Source organism: Acipenser ruthenus, chromosome 1 (genome assembly GCF_902713425.1).
Source record: "Acipenser ruthenus chromosome 1, fAciRut3.2 maternal haplotype, whole genome shotgun sequence".
Classification (NCBI taxonomy): domain Eukaryota; kingdom Metazoa; phylum Chordata; class Actinopteri; order Acipenseriformes; family Acipenseridae; genus Acipenser; species Acipenser ruthenus.
Genome location: NC_081189.1, coordinates 39548555 through 39572348, shown reverse-complemented (window position 1 = coordinate 39572348; position 23794 = coordinate 39548555). Strand labels below are relative to the sequence as shown.

At 38.7% G+C, this 23794-nt stretch overlaps 1 protein-coding gene across 2 annotated transcripts in view; it reads left to right on the top strand.

The window, feature by feature from the left end:
• The first annotated feature begins 1941 nt into the window (after positions 1-1941).
• LOC117420950 (rapamycin-insensitive companion of mTOR-like) overlaps positions 1942-23794 on the top strand; it is a 72986-nt gene continuing 51133 nt past the window's right edge. The window contains exons 1-3 of one of the 2 annotated variants that reach the window (XM_034034751.3): positions 1942-2150; positions 2278-2325; positions 20827-20924. In XM_034034751.3, coding sequence (XP_033890642.2) covers positions 1946-2150; positions 2278-2325; positions 20827-20924 — 351 coding nt within the window. In that variant the 5' untranslated portion in view covers positions 1942-1945. The remainder of the gene's footprint in view (positions 2151-2277; positions 2326-20826; positions 20925-23794) is intronic. The other variant, XM_034034753.3, reaches the window with a different exon arrangement.

Genomic DNA, 23794 nt, shown 5'->3' with positions numbered 1-23794 from the left:
TACAATTACTTTAAGGTTGCTGAAATGTCACAGTCACATTTTGTAAAGATTTTTGGGTAGGGTGTTCTTTAGGTTTGCCAGCTATTCCTCTTTTCCCTGGATCATCCCTGGATTTTGAGGAAGGTGTCCTGGGATTTCATATGCCTTCCCGCAACACTAAAATATCATTGTTTTTAATCTCATCCTGTTTTTAATGCTTCCACATCCATGTAGAGTATACAGCAACACCATAATGCCAGTTCTGTAAGTTGGGCACAAGTTAAATAAATCAAGATAATATAACTGCAATAGACACACAATATTAATTGGTTGTCAATTCTGTAACAGTAATATTATCAATACTATTTATTGGATGACTATAGGATTTTCAGTTTAACTTTTAATAGCAATCCTTCCGTTCCGATGTTCTGGTTTTGTGTACCTCAGGGTTGGAACCCTAGTGTTCTTTCACATGGTTGTTTATGGTTCAGACTATTGAAAAACACACAGGCAATAATGTGATAAAACCATACAGCTCCTTCTTTACATAACCAGGATTGCAGTACACACACAAACATCTTTTAAGTGCCAAGGCAAGATAAAATATTCAAAGAAATGTGCCTTTACCTTTGCTTCAGATACTCTATGGTCCAAACTTTATACGTCTCAGGAAACGTGCATTTTCCTTTTGCTTCAAAACACTCGACAGCGTACTTTATGGGTGACAATGTTCCAGCACCTGCTTTAAGAGACCAGACTCCCAGAAATTATTTGGTGCTGTATCAGATGATTCATAGGATGCTGGTAATACCCATCTCCTCTTCTATATTCAGGAAAAACTAAATTACACTATCGATGTTCCTCGTCGGACTAGGCTAATATCACACAACTGGAGGTATATTTACTTTTTTTTTACTGGTGTCTATTTCCTGAAGGCTACTTTTGATTCAGCAAGCAGCCCATAATGAACCCCATCATTAATTTTAACAGAAAGCATCCTTCATTTGAGACTATTTCAACGAATGTACCCATTAGACAGCATAAAGAAGAATCTTCCCAAATCCTTAGAATGTACAGTAAGTACAGCAGCCCAGTCAAAACATTATTCTGTTTTGATGTGACTTTTCACTTTAAAAATGTTTGGGGTCGTTGGCTGTTGTCTGAGTTCAGAGAATGTAGAATGTTTTTTTACAAGCTCTAAACTGAAATGCATAGTGCATACTTGCCAACATTTGGAAACTGTGGAGCGGGACATATTTTTCACTCCAGTCACTGTTAAATGACTTTTTTTTTTTTTTGCATTGATAGATGCCATTTTCATTTGCTGGACCCGACTGTAATTAATATATAATGTATCTCAGAACCTTCAACATTACGATTCACACGATCAACAAAGGCTGTACGAAAATGAAGGGTGTAGCTCCAGTCCTTCACGTTCCATTGGCTCCAACATTATATTCAAAATCATACACATCAAATCATATTGTTGCAGCAGTGAGGAAACAATACGCTTCTCCAATATGGCTGGATATGATATATGTCAATAAACTGAGATATGGTCGTGTGAACACAATCCCAGGCAGGCACGAGGGCCAGCAGCAGCTAAAGAGAGAATAAAATAAAATAAAATAAAATAAAAACAGTGCGGCGCGAGAGCAAAATCCCTAGACTAACTCTGAAGAACGATAAATATCTGGATTTTCTTCCAATGCATCGGGACGCGGGACTGTCCGGCCATATGGATTGTTGGCATATTGTGTATTGTTATAGTAATATGTAGAATAGTCAACTGTTATTTATTTAACATAGGGGTTTATATATTTACTTGGAATTATCCAGGTAATTTTAAATCTGGATGAAAAACTTTCCGAACAGTCATAACTTCATAACTTCAAAGAAACATGTTTTGGTGATGCTGACTGTTTGCCATGCATTTTCACACGACAGCATCATCTTTCTCCACGGGATGTCACTAGAGCCTGCTGCACACCGTCCTCAAACAGACAGGGAGACACAATCTACTCACTCTTCTTGTTCATTGGCAGCAGCGCGGCATAGCGACATCCCCGCCATTCTCGCGATACTCCTCGAGGTTTCCGGTGTTGTGAATGTCCCTGCAAACATGGCGGTCAGCATCCGCGGCCGTCCGATCCGGAGCCTTAGGATGCGAGGTAAAGCAGAAACCTTTCCTTCAACTTCAGGGCCTTGGTTCCCTCGGACTTCGCAACTTTTAATTCTAAGGCACTTGAATTTGTGTTTGTTCGTGTTAATAGTCTCCGTGTTGTTTGTGTTTGACAGGGAGGAATGACAGCGGGGAGGAAAACGTACCGCTCGATCTCACCAGAGGTAAGTCAGAACGAGACACAGAGAGAGGAGGCGATAGGGGGAGCTGGAAAGTGGTTAGTGTTATTGGTCCTGTGTGAAAAAAAAAAAAAAAAATCGTTGATAAACACAATAACACTGCTTAATTACAAGCGCGTTGACAATGATGTAAGTTAAAGAGGGGTCGTATAAAAGGTAACAAATACAAAAAACAAAGGTGGGGGTATAGTGTTTTGAGTGAGTGGCTTGTAATGTACGCTCATACAGTGCTTGCAGCTGGAGAGCTAGATCTCATATCTCAGGCAGTGTTTGCAGTTCTGGTACAGAGGGGCGCAGCTCTCATGATGGGCGTCAGTGAGACAACCGCAGTGTACATCCACGCAGTCTGGAGAGTGGGGGACGCAAAACTGTGTTGTGGAAATAGCGTTTAGTTTAACAATGTCAAAATTTGAACACAGATCCTTGTATTTACCCGTATTATTTGCTTCCCCGTTTACTGATGTGTAAGTCGTTCTCATAGTAACTTTGCTGCTTTTAGGCAGGAGTCGTTGAACAACATGATCCAGACATTACTTCCTCATGCAGCAGTAAACACTACGTATTACCGCTAAACAGAAAAATGGTGGTATTGCAAATATAAAAATAAAACAAAACTATAATAAAAAAAAACGTACACAAAACGATTTAATGTGTTTGAGTTTTGTGTATCTTTTTTTGTTAACACCAAAGGTTATTAAAAATAAAATAAAAAAATATATATTATCCAAGGTATTAAACTACACTATATATAGTGGCTAATGTTAGCATGTTTTAGCTGGTACATGTCTTGTCTATGCAATTAGCATTTGTAACGGTTTGTTACAATAACACTTTTCTTTCACTGAAGACGATGTTGTTTTAGAAGAGTTCATTTTGAGTGTTAAATCAACTAATTTAGACGCCCTGGAAACAGTGTTGCAGGTAATTGGTTTGAAACAATCCGCGTCACTGGCCTTTTTTATACTGGTTTTGAAGAGAGCTCATGATATATGTATTACAACAATATTTATTGTACCGCCAGTCAGCAAAGAGAACGTAGTTTGTTTTCTGATTTATGTGCCTTAATTTGTTTACGCATCCAGACACCATAAGCCGTAAAAACAGTTTGCTCTCAGTTGTCAAATATGAAATGGTACTAGCAAAAACACATCGTCAAATTGTGACTTGTTTACGCTTTATATCCTATGTTGCATTGAAAAAAAGAGATTTCCTGTGTCCCACGGTATAAAACCAAAACATAATTATAAAAATTCTACCCCAGTCCTGCAGTACAGAACGTTCTTAAAATACAGGCTGTGCTGCTTAATTTAATAAATTACATAAGAAACGTGATATAGTAGAAATGTCCTTTCAGGGATTAAATTGTATCTTGGCGAAAGCCGAGTACAATATTAACATGAAGGAAATAACAGCTACTCTCATGTAATGAGAATCAGAAACACTCGAACATCATTACTGCGTGCAAGATTTATTTTAAGTGTTAAGTAAACCCCAGTTAAGTGTGCATGTTAAATATACATTTGCTTTAATATATTGTATCACCATTGTGTATCAAATAGCCCCAGTTTGAGTGACAATCTTTATAGCTCTACCACCATCTTAAATGACCTACATGGTTCAGTTAGCAATATCATTTAGCAGTAGTCTTCTGCTAAGAGAACATCCCTCGGGAAGCAAGCGAAATGTTCTCTAAGATGCAGTTAGCACCAGACACAATATGATGGATCAATAAATGTATTACTTGTCATGACGCGCATGCATCAACATATGAAATGAACTGAATAAGTAAAAGAAAAGCAATAGGCAAGTGTATGTTAAAACTATAATATTAATAAAGTAACTGACAAACTAACGTTAATATACTAACTGTCAAACTAAATTAACACAGCACCCTTATACATGTTAAATGCAGCAGCAACAAACAAGGCATGCACATTATTTAACAGAATGGTGAAGCAACTCATCAGAACAGGAAACACCAAATTGTTAGGAGACTTTTTTTTCAAGAGCTCGAACAATTTCCAACTTTTTGTAGCAAGAGAAACAGTGGTGCATTTCGCCGTTTGTTTATGCCATTTTGTAGTGATGAGGTGCACTAATGGAAATCAGAATAAAAAACGAGTCAATGATAGAACGGTAGTTCTGGAAAGATTTCATAAACCAATCTGTGCCTCAAGACGCTCTCGTGATGACAAGTCTCTTTTGAAAAGACTGAATAAACCATTTTAATTGAAGTTTGATGATAATGAGTTATGAGGTTACAAAACGGTATTGTATCCGTTGTGAACGAATCGCTATCGGTGCCAAGAAGGGGTTCTTTTAATCGAAGTCCCTGTTCTTTTAGCTGGAGCATTTACAATGGGGAAAAATAAGTTTCACCACAAGGATGTTCCCTTAGGAGGTGTTCCTATACGTGGAGACTACTGTATCATATTCCAATATACCAGTCACTTTCTTGGCCATTGTAGTTTTCAGCATCTCCATAGTGCATAAATCAGCAATTGACCGCAATTAACCACAGTGCCCTCCAGAACTTTTTTATCACAAGGGTGTTAGTTTATTAAGCATTAAGCATTATTAAGCATTTGCTCTGTTTTGCTACAAGGTATTCTGTAACTTCATTCAGTCTGTTTTAGATCTCTTATTTCTCTCTGATAAACTGTAAAGCAGACTGTAGAAAAACACAGAAGGCAGAGAAATGTACCTCCTAAAGTCTTTATACAAATTAAGGTTGTCAGTTAAGACTCAAAATAGCAATCGATTAATTGAGCACGCAAAATATAGTCGTTTGAATAAATATCGATGATTGTACCGCCCATGTACATTTTGGTCCGTACCTCTCCCCCCGATGTGATTACTTTAATATTATTACTGTTAAGTAAAAGCTTGTGCCCAGTAATTGAATGTGAGGGGTAATTACGCCTTGGTAGCATCAGGAGAAAAAAAAACAAAAAACACAACGTTCGCATCAAGCATAAAGCAAGTTTAACATACTACAGGAGTGTTACTAAAATATTTATTCTATATAAACTAGACACGAATACAAACCGGTGTCCCAGGAAATAAGTTGATCAAGCTCTAGAATTTAAAGGGGAGGTTCCATTGTTTCTAATGTAAATGAGCCTAGGCTAGGAAATAAGTAGATCGAGCCAGGAAATAAGTTGATCGGATATATTAATGAACAATAAATAATTTTAAATTAATTTTGTAAGTATAATTTATATCAATCAGTAGATCGGATAAAATGATGTGAATATCACTTTAGATCCAATATATTAGCCTAACAAAAATGTATAATTTAAAATGACTTTTGTATGTATAATTTACATTAACATGTAGATCGGATATATTTCGACAGTATTACGCTAGATAAGGGAATGTGAATATCGCTGTAATATATATTAGCAGCAAATAAATAATTTAAAATGAATTGTATGATTGTACATTTCTGATTGTGTATTTCTGTTTGTGTAACAATGTTAACTAGGAAAATGTGTTGCATATTAACATTATTTTGCATTTCTAGAGGTGTTTTTGTTTTGGGAAGCACTACAGTATGGACAGCAGGTATGTGAGCGATTGTCCAAAAGGTAAAGCATGAGTTTCAATCATGGAAAAAATTAACCTCCATGCTGCGATTACTATCTAGGCCATGGTGCACATGATGTACTTGAAAAATGTTGCTTATACAGTATTATTATTTTATATTTGTTCTTTCATTTATTTTTACACACAGTACTTCGTATAATTAGGACAGAAAATGAACAGGAGACTGGTTATCATAGTGCATGTATTTCAATTACAAGTTTGGGTAGAAACAATACATTAATTAATTAAAAACTAAACAGTTAACGTCTTTGCTAAACCGTGGTAAATACCTGTAGTTCAATACCAACCAAGATTTTGTGTTGTGAGAGAGATCATACAGTATATTTAGGCTACTGTATATCAGCATCATTTTAAAATGGTAAATCCCTGTAGTGCAACAACTAATAAGAGAAAGAGATACAGTATATTGAATTAAAGTGAATTATCACGATTTAAAATCATGTAGATATACACATATCCTTTCTAAAAAAAACTTTTGGCTGGCTATTTGTGGTTAATTTTCTTCACACTACCAATTTAAAAACCACAACCCTAAACCTATATCCTTTTTTTAAATATACAATTGTATGTGAAGTTATTATTATTTATTTCTTAGCAGACGCCCTTATCCAGGGCGACTTACAATCGTAAGCAAATACATTTCAAGTGTTACAATACAAGTAATACAATAAGAGCAAGAAATACAATAACTTTTGTTCAAGCAAATTACAAGTGTGACAAACCACAATTCAATAATACAGCAGATAATAGTGATAGTTACATCAGGATATGATTAAATAGTGATAGTTACATCAGGATATGATTAAATACAAAGTACTACAGGTTAAACATTTGGCAGATTACAGTATTCTGAAGTACAGGATTAAATGCAGTAAAATAGGGGGCAGATAAGAGCAAAATAAAGCACATTTACATGAAGGGTGATAGTGTCCCAGGATACAAACAGAGGAGTTCTACAGGTGCTCTTTGAAGAGGTGAGTCTTAAGGAGGTGCCGGAATGTGGTCAGGGACTGGGCAGTCCTGACATCTGTAGGAAGGTCATTCCACCACTGCGGAGCAAGGGTGGAGAAGGAGCGGGCTCTGGAGGCAGGGGAGCGTAGCGGAGGTAGAGCTAGTCTTCTAGTGCAGGCGGAGCGGAGAGGTCGAGTGGGGGTGTAGGGAGAGATGAGGGTCTGGAGGTAGCTGGGTGCAGTCTGGTCAAGGCATCTGTAGGCTAGTACAAGAGTCTTCAACTGGATGCGAGCGGTGATCGGGAGCCAGTGGAGCGAGCGGAGTAGTGGAGTAGCGTGGGTGAAGCGAGGCAGAGAGAACACCAGGCGGGCAGCAGAGTTCTGGATGAGCTGGAGCGGACGGGTGGCGGACGCAGGGAGGCCAGCCAGGAGGGAGTTGCAGTAGTCTAGGCAGGAGAGTACCAGGGCCTGGACCAGGAGCTGGGTAGCATAGTTGGTGAGGAAGGGTCGGATTCTTCGGATGTTGCTCAGGAAGAATCGGCAAGTGCGTGCCAGAGTGGAGATGTGCTGGGAATAAGAGAGGCAGGGGTCCAGGGTGACTCCAAGGTTCTTCGCGGAGGAAGAGGGAGAGAGTGTGGTAGATTCCAGAGGAACAGAGATAGAGAGATCAGAGGAGTGGGAGGAGGAGGAGGGAAAGAAAAGGAGGTCAGATTTAGAGAGGTTGAGTTTGAGGTGATGCGAGTTCATCCAGGAGGAAATAGCAGACAGACAGGTAGAGATACGGGAGGAGATGGTGGAGTCAGAGATGGGGAAGGAAAGGAAAATCTGAGCATCATCAGCATAGAAATGGTATGAGAAACCATAGGATGCGATGAGGGGGCCCAGGGAGCGGGTGTAGAGAGAGAACAGGAGAGGACCCAAGACTGACCCTTGGGGGACTCCAGTTAAGAGAGGGTAAGGTGTGGAGGTTGCTCCACGCCAGGTTACCTGGTAAGTGCGGTTGGAGAGGTAGGAGGAGAACCAGGCCAGAGCGGTGCCAGAGATCCCCAGGTCAGCAAGAGATGATAGTAGAATAGAGTGATCAACAGTGTCAAAGGCAGCAGAGAGGTCGAGGAGAATTAGGACAGAGGAGAGAGAGGCAGCTCGGGCACACTTAAGTGAGTTGATGACAGACAGGAGGGCGGTTTCAGTGGAGTGAGCAGAGCGGAAGCCAGATTGGAGAGGGTTAAGCAGAGAGTGGTTGGACAGGAAAGCAGAGAGCTGGCGGTGTACAGTCCGCTCGAGGGTTTTGGAGAGGAAGGGTAGGAGGGAGACAGGACAGTAGCTCTGGAGGGAGGTGGGGTCGAGGGTAGGTTTTTTGAGGAGGGGAGTGATAGAGGCTTTTTTAAAGGCAGAGGGAAAGATACCAGAAAGTAGAGAGGTGTTGAGGAGGGAGGAGATGAAGGGGAGTAGAGCAGGAGCAGCAGCTTGAAAGAGGTGAGTGGGGAGGGGGTCCAAGGCACACGTGGTGGGTTTGTGACCCTGGAGCAGGGAGGAGAGGTCAGAGTCTGAGAGGGGCAAGAAGGTGGAGAAGGAGGGCGAGTAAGTAAGGGATGTAGTGGGTGTAGGGGTTGGAGCAGGAGGAGAAGGTAGAGAATAGTTTACGTGGGTTGTTAGTGGAGGCTTGGATTACAGAATGGAAATAAGCACATTTAGCAGAGGAGAAGGAGGAGAGGAGAGTGCGGTAAAGGTCTAGAGCAGCAGGGAGTTTGGTTCTCTTCCATTTCTTTTCAGCAGATCGCTGTGTGATTCTTGCCGAGCGGAGCGCAGAGGAGAGCCAGGGATGGGGAGGGGAGGGGCGAGCAGGTCGGGAGGTGAGGGGACAGAGGGAGGAGGTGAGTGAGGAGAAGAGGGTAGAGGTAGCAGAGTCTACGGAGAGTTGTGAAAAGGAGTCAATAGGAGGGAGGTGAGAGAGAGCAGTGGAGGCAAGGACAGAGGGGGAGAGAGAGCGGAGATTACGGCGAGATGTGATAGTGGGGGTAGGAGGAGCAGGGAGAGGGGAGAGAGAAAGAGAAAAAGAGATGAAATAGTGATCAGAGAGGTCCAGGGGGGTGACAGAGAGAGTGGAGGGGCAGCAGGCCCTGGAGAAGGTGAGGTCCAGTTGACGGCCAGCTTTGTGGGTAGGAGGGGACGGAGAGAGACAGAAGTCGAAGGAGTGAAGGAGAGGGAGGAATCCAGCAGATTCAGTGTAGTGTACTGTATATACTTTTTTTTTTTTAAACTAGCAGTGGTAGGCCTACGCCTGAACTGTAGTAAGGTTACAGCTATACTAATATTAAAATGTATAAAATACGACTTGCCCTGCTAATAATATTATGGATGCAGCATGTCATTATATTACTGAAACATTTTAATTGATTAAAGATTGACAACATTTTGACGTGTAAAATCATTTAATATATAAATAAATCGCCGTGATCACACATAAACTACATCATATTGACATCAATGTTATAGAAACTTAAAAAGACAGAGGTTTAAAACAGTTTACTATAGAAACAGTCATCGATCACATTTTAAAGTTCATATGAAAAGACAGTGGCACGAACACGCACCAACATACACAGTCTAGTAAATAAAACGGCCAGATAAAAATAAAAAGCCATGCAGTGAACCTCCCCTTTAATCAAAATGTAGCCTCACCTTACTTTTGTCTACTTTTGTCTACTTTTGCCTTGCTGCGCTTGTGCGATCAACTTATTTCCCGGTCAACTTATTTCCTATGACACCGGTATTATCCGGTATTTATATCAATGTATAATGAGGATTGGAATCGATTGAAAAATAGATTTTCGATTTAATCGTGACAGCCCTAGTACAAATGTATGTTATTGGCAAAGATGGAAACTTGTCGTCCACTAGTACAGTTTTTCTGTACATTTTCATTGTAATACTCCACAGACTGGATGCAGGCATAATAAAATACTGAATACAGTAAAGATGTTTTTGGTGGTGCTTCAAGTACAAAGATTCTGCCTGCCTAATTCCAAAACAAGATGCCAGGATGTTTCTTAATCACCACAAATGCACACACACTAAAGTTTTAAAGTGATCAAAATGTAGTCTAAAAGTTACAGTATGTAAGGTGTGAGAACTTGATCAGCAGCTGAAGTGTATTTTTGTATTGCTGTCTGGAGAACAGAACAATATTGATGGTTAGAGGAAGTGAAGTACTACCCCTCGTGTTAAACTGAAGCGTGTACGATCATTACATTTGTGTTTTTAAAAATAATTCCCCTTTGATTTCATTTTCTGCTTCCTTCTTGAATATCAACTACACTGTTAGCCCATTTTGAGTAAACAAATACATATTTTTGATCAGGGGTATATATTTTGTGCCTTTGTTCCACGTTTTTCACTAAAAAAGTTAATTGTATTTATATTGGTAAGTTTTTATTTGTTTCAGAATTGGAAGTTCTTAGTATTCACACCGGCAGTTAGTTCATATGTCACACTTATTATTTCTTGCTGGGACAAACACAGGATTTTCATGTTCGGATATTCGCTCATAATTTAAATATTAGTTTGAATATTTGATAGTTTTTCAAAAAGTAATAATAGCCATTATATTGCTCTGAACGCAGGCAGAGACCTCATAGTGGCAGGGGGCGTGGATGTGGCACTGTGTGTGCTGTTTTAGAGCAAGACCTTACAATATGTAACACGTTAAAATAGAAAAATATCCTAGGAGTAGAGCAAGTTTTGTAGGCCTTACTTTACCCCAGTGAATTAACTACAAAACAAAGGATGCCAAATAGCAGTTCAAGTTAAACGTTTTGTTTATTCCTGAAATAGTACATAAAGTTCACAACGCATTTTATTTTATTTTATTTTTCCCATTCCTTGCCATTGCTGTTTCTTCACAGTAAACAGTGGCCATAGACAAATTTTCATGAACTAATAACACAAGCAAACGAAAACTGAAATTTAACTAACACTTCAAATAAAACAAACGTGGAAATGGCGTTGTAAAATGAAAGGGGGAAAAAACTCAACGTTTTGGTTCTCGTTTATTCAATTCCACGTAACAAAGTGGCAGCTATATATATATATATATATATATATATATATATATATATATATATATATATATACACATATACACATATACACACACACATATATATACATAGTGTATATATATATATATATATATATATATATATATACACATATATACATACATACAGCAGGGCTAGAAGTTAACTTTTTAAGGCAGTAGTGAGGATTTGTTATCTGCCTGGAAAGTAGGTAGCAAAATGGTCTTATTCGGTACTAATGCAATTCCTTGTCGAAATGTATTTTGTTTTAGCCTTATGTTCTACAATGCAACCATATCTGTCATCTAAGCATTTGATATGCCACCAGTATGGTTAACCAGGTTATGTTTCATCGGTGCAAATTAAGTCGTACAAAATGATCCTCTTATCTCTCTTCAATTGTTTACTGAGATTTCGGTAACTAACAAATCATACACACACAAAGACAGCGATTTAAAAAAACAAAAAAAATCATAAATATGTATGCTTGCAACCAGCCTTTTCACTGCATTTTTAAATGCTGTACAATTTTGAAGAAATTAACTTCTTCTTCTTCTTATTATTATTATATATATATTTTTTCAGCTCAAACGTTATGTGGAGGGAGGGGTGAGTTTCAGAGGAGGGAGCACATAATGACCCCCTTTGCCTGATGTTTGAAGATATCCTAATATGGACACCGTACTACTGCATAAAAAAACTAGTAGCAAATTAAGAGTTTTGGGTAGCAAAATGCTACAAAATATACATTCACTTCAAGCTTTGATATACAGTCTATATAAGAGACACTACACAACATTGTCAGGAAGCTGGGTGTTGTTTAAGCAAGGCATTTCAGAATGACGTGCTTGCCTTCTAAAGCAGCACAGCGCATTTTTGTCCCAGATGGTTTTCCATAGAGATCACTTATGTATTGATTTTTTATTTTGTCTGCTTACATAAACATGAGCATGCATGCATTAATTATGCACTGCTAATTATAGAATATAATTTATTATCATGTACTCTAGCAACCTCACCAATCACGGTGTTGAGGGTGTTTTTGTCAAGTCCGCCGGCAGCTGAGCGAAACGGAAGCTGAGCGGAAGCGGGTTATTAATGTTGATAATCTCATCAGGGCGACGACGCTATTCGACCTGCTCTGGCTGGTTTAAAATCCAGTGTTGACTTGCTTCATGCTTTATAAGTGTCACGCTGTGTCTAAAATGTGTAGAGCTCGAATTTGAAGTGCTCTAGACTGGGACTAAAATTATTGCAAATGGACCTGTACACAAAAATGCTGCCTCTCCCTTTAAAAGCATGTGTCAATATTTATGAATGTGCAATGACGTCGGTCTGTAACTGGGGGAAAAAACCCGCATATTTACATGTTTTAATAAACTGAAGTCCGAGAAGGATGGTAACAAATACACTAATACTAATAACAATTTAATCAAATACAAATGCTTGTAAGCGCAGAGAAGTGCTGTATTAATCCCAGTAGAATACGATAACCCCAGTTTCATGCAACAATTGTGATGGTGACCAAACGTGTTAGAGTGTTGTGTAAACATTTAGTATTTCATATCATAAACAGAAGAACCAACTCCCTGCAATTTAAACTTGTTTTTACTGAAAAATAAACGGTAACATGTAATCATAAGAGCTGTCTGTGTTTCATGCTGTCAGATCAGGACTTCACTGACACTGAGCATTGGAGCTGTAGCATGCTATTTCCCATGTTACACTGTACACTGAAGGCGGAGCTTTGTGGTCGGCAAGGTGCCACAGCTGACAGAATTTTTCCTCTGGTGCTGTCGGTGTCAGTTTCTACGCACAGAGTACAGTAGTTGCTCAGTAATTGCTCAGTAACGAGGTGCAAACAGGTGATTGATCTGTAGGAGCATTTACTAGGTGCCTTTGTCAAAAAAAGTTATTTTTTTAGGAAAGTAAAATTTAAGCCTAATATTTAAGGACCCCAACTGTTGTTAATTCAAGCTTAGACACTTCATATAAGGACTAGTAAGTTTACATCAGGACTAGCAAGTTTCAAAAGGTACTAGTCCTTCAGAGTTTTAGTGTACTTGGCAATTGATCTGTATTGATGTGTTTCAGTACATCTTAGTCTTTTATAGTCTCTTACTGAGAAGTATTTTACTTTCCTTTTTTGCAGCCATTTCATTGTGGGAATGTATTGAAAGCATTCACATTCCTGACACCATCCCTGTGCCTGTTTCCATCAGTTCACAACGTGTATACTCAGTTAACTCTATAAAAAGTATCACAGCTATACAGTAAAGGGCTTGTAACCAGGAGGTCCCCGGTTCAAATCCCACCTCAGCCACTGACTCATTGTGTGACCCTGAGCAAGTCACTTAACCTCCTTGTGCTCCGTCTTTCGGGTGAGACGTAGTTGTAAGTGACTCTGCAGCTGATGCATAGTTCACACACCCTAGTCTCTATAAGTCGCCTTGGATAAAGGCGTCTGCTAAATAAACAAATAATAAATAATAACGGGAACATACACTTACAATATTACACTTGACCGCAGTAAACTTAATGATGCAGCATTAGTGGTTATGGATTTTGAAATTGTATTCATATGCACTTAAGTGGGGTAGACTTTAGTGTCTGTTTCTCCCTTTTGCAATACTGCCTTGGAAGCAAGAATGAGCTTGAATATAAAGTTATTAAGCGTCCTTTGAGGGGAGCTGGTGTACATTTACAAGTCCACTACCACCACTTCTACAACTCCAAAACCATTTCAGCTTGAAACCTACATATTCTGTGGTGTTTGTTGAAACTCCTCTGGCAAAATCAAACAGCACCTTTCACTTTGACTTGTGATGTAAGATGTCATATTGGGGTCATGTGACATTGCTTTATGGTTATTATTATTTATTTCTTAGCAGATGCCCTTATCCAGGGCGACTTTATTATCACATTATTTTTACATACAATTACATTATTTTTTACACATTATTTTTACATACAATTACCCATTTATACAGTTGGGTTTTTACTGGAGCAATCTAGGTAAAGTACCTTTCTCAAGGGTACAGCAGCAGGGTCCCCCACCTGGGATTGAAACCACGACCTTCCGGTCAAGAGTCCAGAGCCCTAACCACTACTCCACACTGCTGGGGTGGTTGATGAATACCTAATGCATAAAGATATTGAATTCATGTTTTATACACACATGTATTCTGTATTCTCTCAGGCAAGTTTTATCATGGAAGTTAATGCTGCTGCCACCGAAGTCAATGTTAGCCATGCAAACTCATTTTGTGCAGGTCATTCCCCTTCGATGGAGAAAAGTTAGGTCATAGGTTATTATAAAGTGGCCTTTTTTTTTTTTTTTTTTTTTACTAATTTCACATTCACACAATTTTGCCTTGAGTTATGCATTTTTTATTTTGCATTTGTGCAACACCCACTAAATCCCTTTTTTCAGGTTTTATTTTTGATAAGTGAAATCTGGTAATTGTTGCAGTGCCATCCAGTTCATTCTTTGTTTTTGACTGAGTGGGGCTTGCCGACTCTCTTAGATATCCATGCCCTACTTAAGTCAGGTCTATAACAAATCGAAAGCTGTGGACTTAACAACCAAATCCACTGCAACCTGCTCTACTATCAGCAGGTTTCATAATGTTTCAATGAGCTACCCGAGTTGGCTCAAAATAGCTACGTTGTTGAGTCATTTATAACAGTGTTTTGGGCACTCCTCAAAAATAAAACCTGAATATCAGAACTATGTACAGTATCAACAACCACAAAAGGAGGAACCCCCTTTGGTCTGCTTGAGCTGGAATGACCCAGATGCCTCATTATAAGATTGACATTAAATGGACAGTCTTTTTTTTGTGTGTTCAAATTTTATAATGTTTACTGTTATGCCAGCTGCTTACACTCCATATTTTCCTGACCATTAAGGCTTTTGTTTACAAAGCAGATTAAGTTACCAAGGGTGTTTCAGGATAAAACATACACTGCAGCAGAATCTCTGGGTGAGTCTTAGAGGTGTAGAAAATGTCAAAAACAACAATTTTATGGTAGCTAAATTTAAATTCAAATTTAAAATGTTCCAGTGATGTAATTAAAACCTGCCCATGTTCCTGCTTGTTTGTGCTGTTCCATGGAAGCCTGTGGGATGTCTATTCTGATTTAAAAAGATGGGGGTGTCAAGAACATTCATTTTGTGTCACACATTACTGTAAAGAGGGTCGAGAGATGTTTTTGTTTAGAAAAAAAGAGTAATGTGGCAAAACAATAAATAGCTACAGTGGGTTTCTGAATCCTACAATTAAAGTACTGAGTTCTGTCTCATTAGTTTTGTTACATTAAGTTTTAATTTCCTTTACCAAAAATGGTTTCAAATTCACTATGGATTTAAAAAAAGACTTTGCTGATGCCAATGTATTGCAAAACATGTAAACTGAATGACTGTAAATAGAGATTTCAGTTTTGTATCCAATCGTACGATTCTGTTTTTGAAATTTAGCAAGGCTGTATTGTCAAAGTATTTGGCACTGAAAACATGTTGGCTTAACTGGTCATGCCTCATTCTCATCAGATAAATTGGCTCAGTCAGCTGCCTTTGGAAAATAAGACGGGACATCTTAATCCCAAGTAAATAATTTTTTTTTTTTAAAGTTGGATACAATATTAAGTTGATGGAAAAAGCTTTTGTTTTTATACTAGCGTACCTAGATATGACGCTAGTCCTTCTACCATAAAGTAGTAGTCACTTGCAATGTTACAGGGATATACAGTGATAAACGGTGACCTGGTAAAGTAGTCCACTGTTTGAGAAAAGGAAAGTAGTTGTTGACTACTGTGTGTTCTAAAGTTTGCTGATGAATCCAAAGTTTTCAGTTGAGTTAAAAAATTAATTACAAATCAAAGGCATTTTAAATGATTTAATCACTGCTAATATTGCGTTCATAGCATTACTGTAGTTATCGCCCTATTGCAAGGCATTGCATTACAGTAACTCGGGGTCACATGTTGAGTAAGTATGTTTTAGATGTTTAGATCTTCAAGCCAATGCAGTGGATTTTCTTTTCAAATTGGTATACATTTCTTAATTTTTCTGTTCTACAGTATTTTGACTGGGATAGTAAAGCCCGCTGCACACAGTCCGACTCAAGCCATCCCTACTCATCTCATCTGAGTGTGCACAGATTTTGTGATCAGTTTTGCTCAGTTTTGGTTTGATGTCACAGTTCAGTTTTTTACGACTGGGTGTCGCACACTGCTGAATTACTGACCACAACTAGATCCTGGTGATTACTGTGTATGCAAATTTAATTAATACTGCCATGTACACATTTTTGTATTAACTTAGGCCAGCATACCGACCCTCATATTATGCATGACATCGTATGTTGATTAGACAGCGGAGACAGCGCCGCGAGGCAACAAAAAGAAGCGCTTAGCCTATTAATTTAGCTATTGAACATTTACACCGTGCAAACGTTTCAGGCAGTGTTTGACTTTGTATAGTTTGTCTACTATACTTTAGCCTGTGGTAAATAAAATCCAACCTGTTGATTTTTTTATTTGACTTTGGCGTTTTTTTTCTCAGCGTTCGCATCTATTGTGATTTGTGACCTATTGGAGATCGACGCCCTGGTTACTTCTGTTTTGTGTAGTAAGAAAATTTAGGCTGCCAGTAGATTGATAATAAAAAGGTAAATTGATAATTTACCTTTGATTAGTAAACGCCTAAAAAAACAATTAAAATGTGCACATATCTGGTATTTTTTAATTCGGGACACTTGGAACAATTAAAGACTAATGTATTTTTACCTTTGGAACTAAAGCTGTCAATATTCCACCATCTTGTATGACAAGCTACGTCACTTAAACCTGCTTCACAATTGGTTGACACCCTTATGACTAATCGGTCTCAGTCAGTCTTTGTCGGCATCCGCCGCACACAGACAGACTGATCACATCTGAATGAAACTGCGTCTGAAAAAGATTCAACATGTTCAATCTTCAAATCTGAAGACATCCCGACTGAAATCTGCATAATCTTGGTTTTAAGTGCACGCACACCGATACGATTCATCCAAACTCTGTACGGCCAGTTGAGATGAGATGAGTGGGGACAGCTTGAGTCGGGCTGTGTGCGCGGGCTTAATGCATTTGAATAATTGTTATGTTAAATAAATTGTGCTTTTTTTTGGGGGGGGGGGGTCTGATCATAATGCAGACCGTGACATTGAGATATCATTAAAGACAACAGATCACATTATTTGGAAGACACCTCTTGAGGGACATCATCCTTCCATTTGGTCTGAATGCTTTATTTAGTTTATATATTATCCATTATACACACACCATTAAAATATGAGCTTCTCCCTAACCTAGAGGGGGTGGATTTGCATTGGCATCGTACAGTAGTTCAGTAATGTTGAGTAATTTGCATCTGCTGTGAAATAGTGGAGAGCCATTGCCAAGTGGCGAGTGGGTGTAGAAACACATGAATGCCTTTGTAACAGGAATTGGACAGTATAATTGCAACGTAACTGCCTTTGTCCAAGCTTAAACACAATCACAAAATACAACTATACATTCCAATTTGTTTGTGTTTGCTGTAGTATTGCTGTAAATTTCCATTCATGTAGTTGAGTTTCTGAATTAGGGCTTACTACTGCTTTAACCACTTGTCACATTCATGGCTGCTCATCAAGTGTGCTGTTTCAGTCCTTTGATACCTGATTCAGCAAGCACATTCACCTTTATACCGTACTTCAAGGTTTGGTGGCCCTGCTTCAGTTGCTAAGCTATCGGGCATTATGCTTAATACAGCTTTAGGAGTGTAGCAATAATATATCTATTTTTTTTTTATAAAGAAAAGATGCGACACCAGAAATAAGTAAACAATCATTTTTGCTATCAAATAACACCAGTGTATGCCTTTTTTGTTTCTTCAAACTTAAAGATCCAGCATCGTAGTTCACTTCAAAGTGTTGTACATGCGTTCTTTTTCAGTTGTAAACAATTTTGCAAGATCTGAAACTTTTGCTGTTCTCTTGTTTTCCCATTTCAGAGAGACACACCTTGTTTAGTAACATCCCGGAAATAAAATTCCAGTATCAAAATACAACTTGAAATTACAATGACTTGTTTTCAAAACACTGCAGGAGTCAAGATTTACCTGCTCACTGCAATTGAAGTAACCTGTCATTCAAATACTGCCGCCCTGTCGGTGCAGGTGAATGACACTCGGGTTTACTTTTTTTTTTTAATTGACTGACGAGAATAAAAGGATAAATCTAAGCAACTTAAAATGTAAAATATATAGTCTACAAAATATGCTAGTCAAAGTGACAGTTATTAAAATGATGTAGCCCTAATAATAATAATAATACACATTCCTAAATGTCTACGCAAAATGCTAGAATTACAAGACTGGATACAATTACCGTTACAGTAGGCATTTTACGAAAATGTGTTTTAATGAAACCTGTCTGAAATCAATAGGCCATTGAGTTCATTCATCCCAGCTGACACTGCTGCACATTCTGCCAGGCAGACAATGTCCTAGCAACCCGAGTAGCTACTGTCTGAAAGTTAGTTTGGGGGCGCTCTTGAGTGTATCTACTGACTTCTTACAGTACACCATTCTACCTGACCATAAAGAATGAAGATGCGAATTCCGTGACTGCTGCCAAATTGAAGTGCCACCAAGCTTCAGTATCGCTTGACGTTGCCCTAAGCAGTTCACAATGCCGAAAAAGTTCTGAAAGTTATCCGGAAAGATAGGAAACAGCACGGCAAGGTCCAATACATCTTCTTAAATGTATTTGTATAATTTATATGGATGTGATACCGGGTCTTTAATCTTACAGCCATATTGTGTTACACTATGTACTGACTTCACTAGTACGAAACTACAGCTAATATGACTAGACTGAGTAGGGATTTTAAGGTGGAGATTTAATCACAAACTTTGATACTGTAAGGTCAAGTTTGATCGTTTACTGAACAAGACAAATTTCCTTTTATGTCAGTAATTTCACAAAACGTCTGCAGCTGCACTAAGCCTAAGCCTCAAATGTCACATCATCAGAGTTGCTGACTGGAATATGTTGGCGAAATTGACCTCTGACCAAATATGGTTGCCGTATTGAGGTCATGTAACTTTAGGTTCCAATAGAAATAAATGCAACTTTTACTTCACAACCACTACTTGCTTTTTTCATATTTGCAGACCATTTCATCAGATATGCCATTCCCATTGCATTATGCCCGCCGAGATTTAATTTGTTAACAAACCACCCTACAGTATTTAGATCTATTTATTTCCTGTAAGTCTTAGCAGAGGACTTCCCCTTCTTGCATCACCACACTAAAAAAAGCAAATAAGAAAATAATTCAGGATAAAAAATAACACTGATCCAATCATATTTAAATTACAGGGGAACTACTGGTTTAGTCAGCAAACAGTAATAAGTACCCAGATATATTACAGTAGCTTTTTACTTTTTGAAAGTGAGTAAGAGTAAAGTGTGTTGTCCCAAAGGAGTACGTTGAAAATATTTGTTTGAACAAGCAAGTGACTTTGATCCCTTTGTATGGCTTGGTAGGGACACTTTAGAAGGACCAGCAAGAAGTGCATGCTCCTGTCATAGTATTCTTGTGAGTGTGATTTACTGATCAGTGTTTAGTTTAGTCCAGGTTTATCAGGCTCCAATGTCCTTGACAATTTCTATATTAAAATTCTATATCCATGTATTACTTACAGTGCCACTTGAGTTTAATTTGGCTTTGGCAAGAAAACTGCAGAGATTATTTACACAAGAACTAGAAATACAACTATATCGTTTTTACATAATGCTACCAAAATTCTGTGGTTCCCCTAATTACAAAATCATACAGGTACAACACATGTTTCTTTAGGAATTGGATTGTGACTTGAAATCTTGAAGGCTTTGCATTTTAGACTTGGTAAAACAGTTTGTGTACCTTCAGGGTATCTTTAGCCAATACGTGATACTGTATCTAACTTATGACAAAGTAAAACATAATTGGCTAGTAGGGCTAGATATGTCACCAGAAAAGCCTTAAGCCTTAGCGGTCCATTTATTCAGCGTGTGTCAGGCGCGTCACAGTTATACAGGTTTAAAAGGCACTGCATATCAACAGGACACTCGGTACTGCATCTCCAGCCCTGCCCCACACCTTGTTCGCTATATTTTTCAAATGCCTCTTAATAATAGTACATACTGATAAATCATCTCTTGATCACTTGTTTTATCACCAAACTCCTCAATAATGCGATCCAAGTCGTTATTTTATTACTATAACATCTAATAAAAGTTCTGCAAATGTCTGATGTTCTTTGAGCGCTAGATGCGGAAGCAGCTATCTTGTTTGTTTATGTCTGTGTTATCTATGTGGTGTCGGATCTGTCAGTATTCATGAGATACACCCTTTTTTTCCGGCTTCTCTCGGCTCCTATCGGTCTCGCTCAGCCATTGAATGGTTTTCTCTGCTTTTTCCGGAGGAAAAACGACTAGAGACCTGTTTTTTGCATCTTTTTGATGATGTCGGACAGGGTCCGACATTGGACCGGAAAGGAAAAATTGCGATGTCGGACTAGGTCCAACATAGGACCGCAAAGAATTAAAGCATAGCTTGTCTGCACATTTTACTTGTTAAAAACCACCTACTGTACTCCGATAGTCTACTGTGCCACACAGGAGACCCCCCCAGATTCAGACTGAATGCAGCTTCTCCATTCCAAAAACACCCTTTCTACTCGGTCACCCAAAACCATCTGCAGTATTCCATTGCTGATGCCTTATAGCTTACCTCAAGGTTCATTAATGACTGCTATTTTTGTCTCATTACAGACCCCTCTGACAATTTGCGGGAAATTCTTCAAAATGTTGTGAAACCACACGGAGTTTCCAATATGCGAAAGCTGGGCCACCTGAACAACTTCATCAAGGTAACTTAAGCATCTCTGCACGTTGAATAAGCTGCTGGTTGCAGTGAATATTAGGCTAAATGTTTTTCCTGTCACTTTACTGACTGTTCAGAGATGAAGCACAGATATATTATCCTATTTCCTGAAATGTATTTAAATATACTGTAGTGCATAGTAACTGTTTTAATGAAGCCACCAAAGTGACATGTAATCATTACTTTCTTAGCACATGTTCAGTGTGTTCAAAATCAGCAATGAGTTATTGGTCAGTGATGATTGATACTTCATGCTGAAATTTAATGAACAATCCTACTAAGGCTTAGAATCGTATCGTTTGACAACTATTGATAGTCAAGCCTGTGCATCGTTTTTGTGTAAAGGGTTTAATCAAAGAAAAGCTTTTTTTTTTTTTTTTTTTTTTTTAATTAAATTTGGAATCTGCAATTTTTTGCATTAAGCGTAGAGTTTCTCTGCTTCCCTCGGGTGTGACTCACTGAATCTGCATGCGATTGAGCTCACCTTCTCCCCCACTGCCCCTCCCCCTGTGAGTGTTTACTGATGGTATTGGATCTGTGTAGGAGTTAAGAGCGTGTGCTAGAATTACACATACATACTGTATCGACCAAGCTACAATGCCTTCCGATGTAAGACGACAAGACAGAAAAGTAAAGAAAGTAATATTTGGGATACTCCGGTAACACAACTAATTTGTGTGACCATTTAATGAGATGCAGAGGTCGCGCTAGCCTTTAAAAATGTGCATTTGTAAAAAGCATACCATCTCAAAATCTGTGTTTTCAACCATAATATCTGCGTTTTTACATATTGCATCAACATAGTTATATTATTGTCCATATTAACGAAGTTAACATGCAAAACCGTACACAGTGTAAATAATGGTAGTAGAAATAGACAGACAAGCTTACCATCTATTATTATTATTATTATTTATTTCTTAGCAGACGCCCTTATCCAGGGCGACTTACAATCGTAAGCAAATACATTTCAAGTATTACAGTACAAGTAATAATACAATTAAGAGCAAGATAAATACAATGACTTTGGTTCAAGCAAGTACAAGTATGACAAAATACAATTCAATAATACAGCAGATAAGTGTCAGTGATAGTTACATCAGGATATGATTAAATACAAAATACTACAGATTAAAAACTTGGCAGATTACAGTACTCTGAAGTACAGGATTAAATGCTGTAAAATAGGTGGAAGATAAGAGCAAATAAAGCACATTTAAGGAAGGGTGATAATTGTCCCAGGGGAAAAACAGAGGAGTTCTACAGGTGCTGTCTGAAGAGGTGAGTCTTAAGGAGGCGCCGGAATGTGGTCAGGGACTGGGCAGTCCTGACATCTGTAGGAAGGCCATTCCACCTCTGCAGAGCGAGGGTGGAGAAGGAGCGGGCTCTGGAGGCAGGGGAGCGTAGAGGAGGTAGAGCCAGTCTTCTAGTGCAGGCGGAGCGGATCTAATGTTTTCTTTTGAAAATCCCCCATTCACAACGTAAAAATCAGTATTGTAAAACATGTACCAATGTCTCTGCGGGTAGCTGTCAACATCTTAACTATTTACAGTTTTGCTGTTTTAAAAGTTTTTTAAATTTTCCTTTTATCACCCAAGTCAAAAAATGACTCCTGCTGTTTCCAAATCAGAGGCTTAATTCTCAGGAGCTTCCATTCAAATTGTCATGTTTCAGATGATCCTCAGCGTTTGCTGGTCTGCAATCTGTTTTGTGTGACAGCTAAAACCTTGTTCTGCTGGTACATAAGATACAGGTATCGTAATTGCAATTGCTGCAAGTTTTGAGAAAGCAGGAAAGATTTCGGAATAGTTCTCAATAAAAACCCTGCAGGCTTCATCCATGGTCTTAAAACCATGACTTTTGAGCATATGTTTACTTGTCCAAATTCTTAATATATATATATATATATATACATATATAGTCTTTCATAATCAACTCTGTTTACCGACGCCTACATTTTTCTTGCCGCTAAGTTGGTAAGAGGTTGTAAAATGTTTTTATAAATTAGTAGGTAGGCATTGGCAGGAGTTCAAATAAAAATAATTGGGCAGTTCTCATGCAGATCATATGCAGGAATTAGACCAACGTGAGTAGCACGGATCAACACACAGTGGTAGACTAGCCTGTGTGTCATTCTTCAATGCTTGTTTTCAATGTTAGATTGAGTTGTCCTTCACTTTCCTTCTTCGCCAGATAGTTCTTGCACAACTTTGAGGTGTGATGGACTGCCCAACTAGCCATAATCCTGATGGAATGGCATGCCTCTGAAGTATGCTATGAGAGCCATGCTGGTTGAGCTTGCCATAGACTTGGCAAAGATCACCAACTCTGTCACCAGCAAAGCAACCCCAGACCACGACACTGCCTCCTCCATGCTTGACAGTGAGAACCACACATGCAGAACTCATGCGCTCACCCTCTCTGCGACTTACAAATACTCGGCGGTTGGAGCCAGATATTTCAAATTTTGACTCATCGGTCCATAAGACCGACTTCCACTCCTCAAACGTCCAGTTTCTGTGTTTTTTGGCCCAGGCAAGTCTCTTCCTCTTATTCTGCACTCTTAACAATGGTTTCTTTGCAGCAATTCTTCCAGTTAGGCCAGCTTCACGCAATCTCCTCTGAACAGTTGATGTTGAAACATCTGCACTTCTGGTAACATTTAGCTGAGCTTGTATTTCAGGGGCAGTTAATCGCCGGTTTCGCAGACTTGTTACTCAATTGAACTTGTTCTCTGATTCTGAGGTCACCCTTGGCCAGCCTGACCTTGTTCGGTCCTCATGAGCGCCAGTTTCTTCAAATCGTTTGATGGTTTTGGCCACAGCAGTTAGACACTTGCAAAGTTCTTGCGATTTG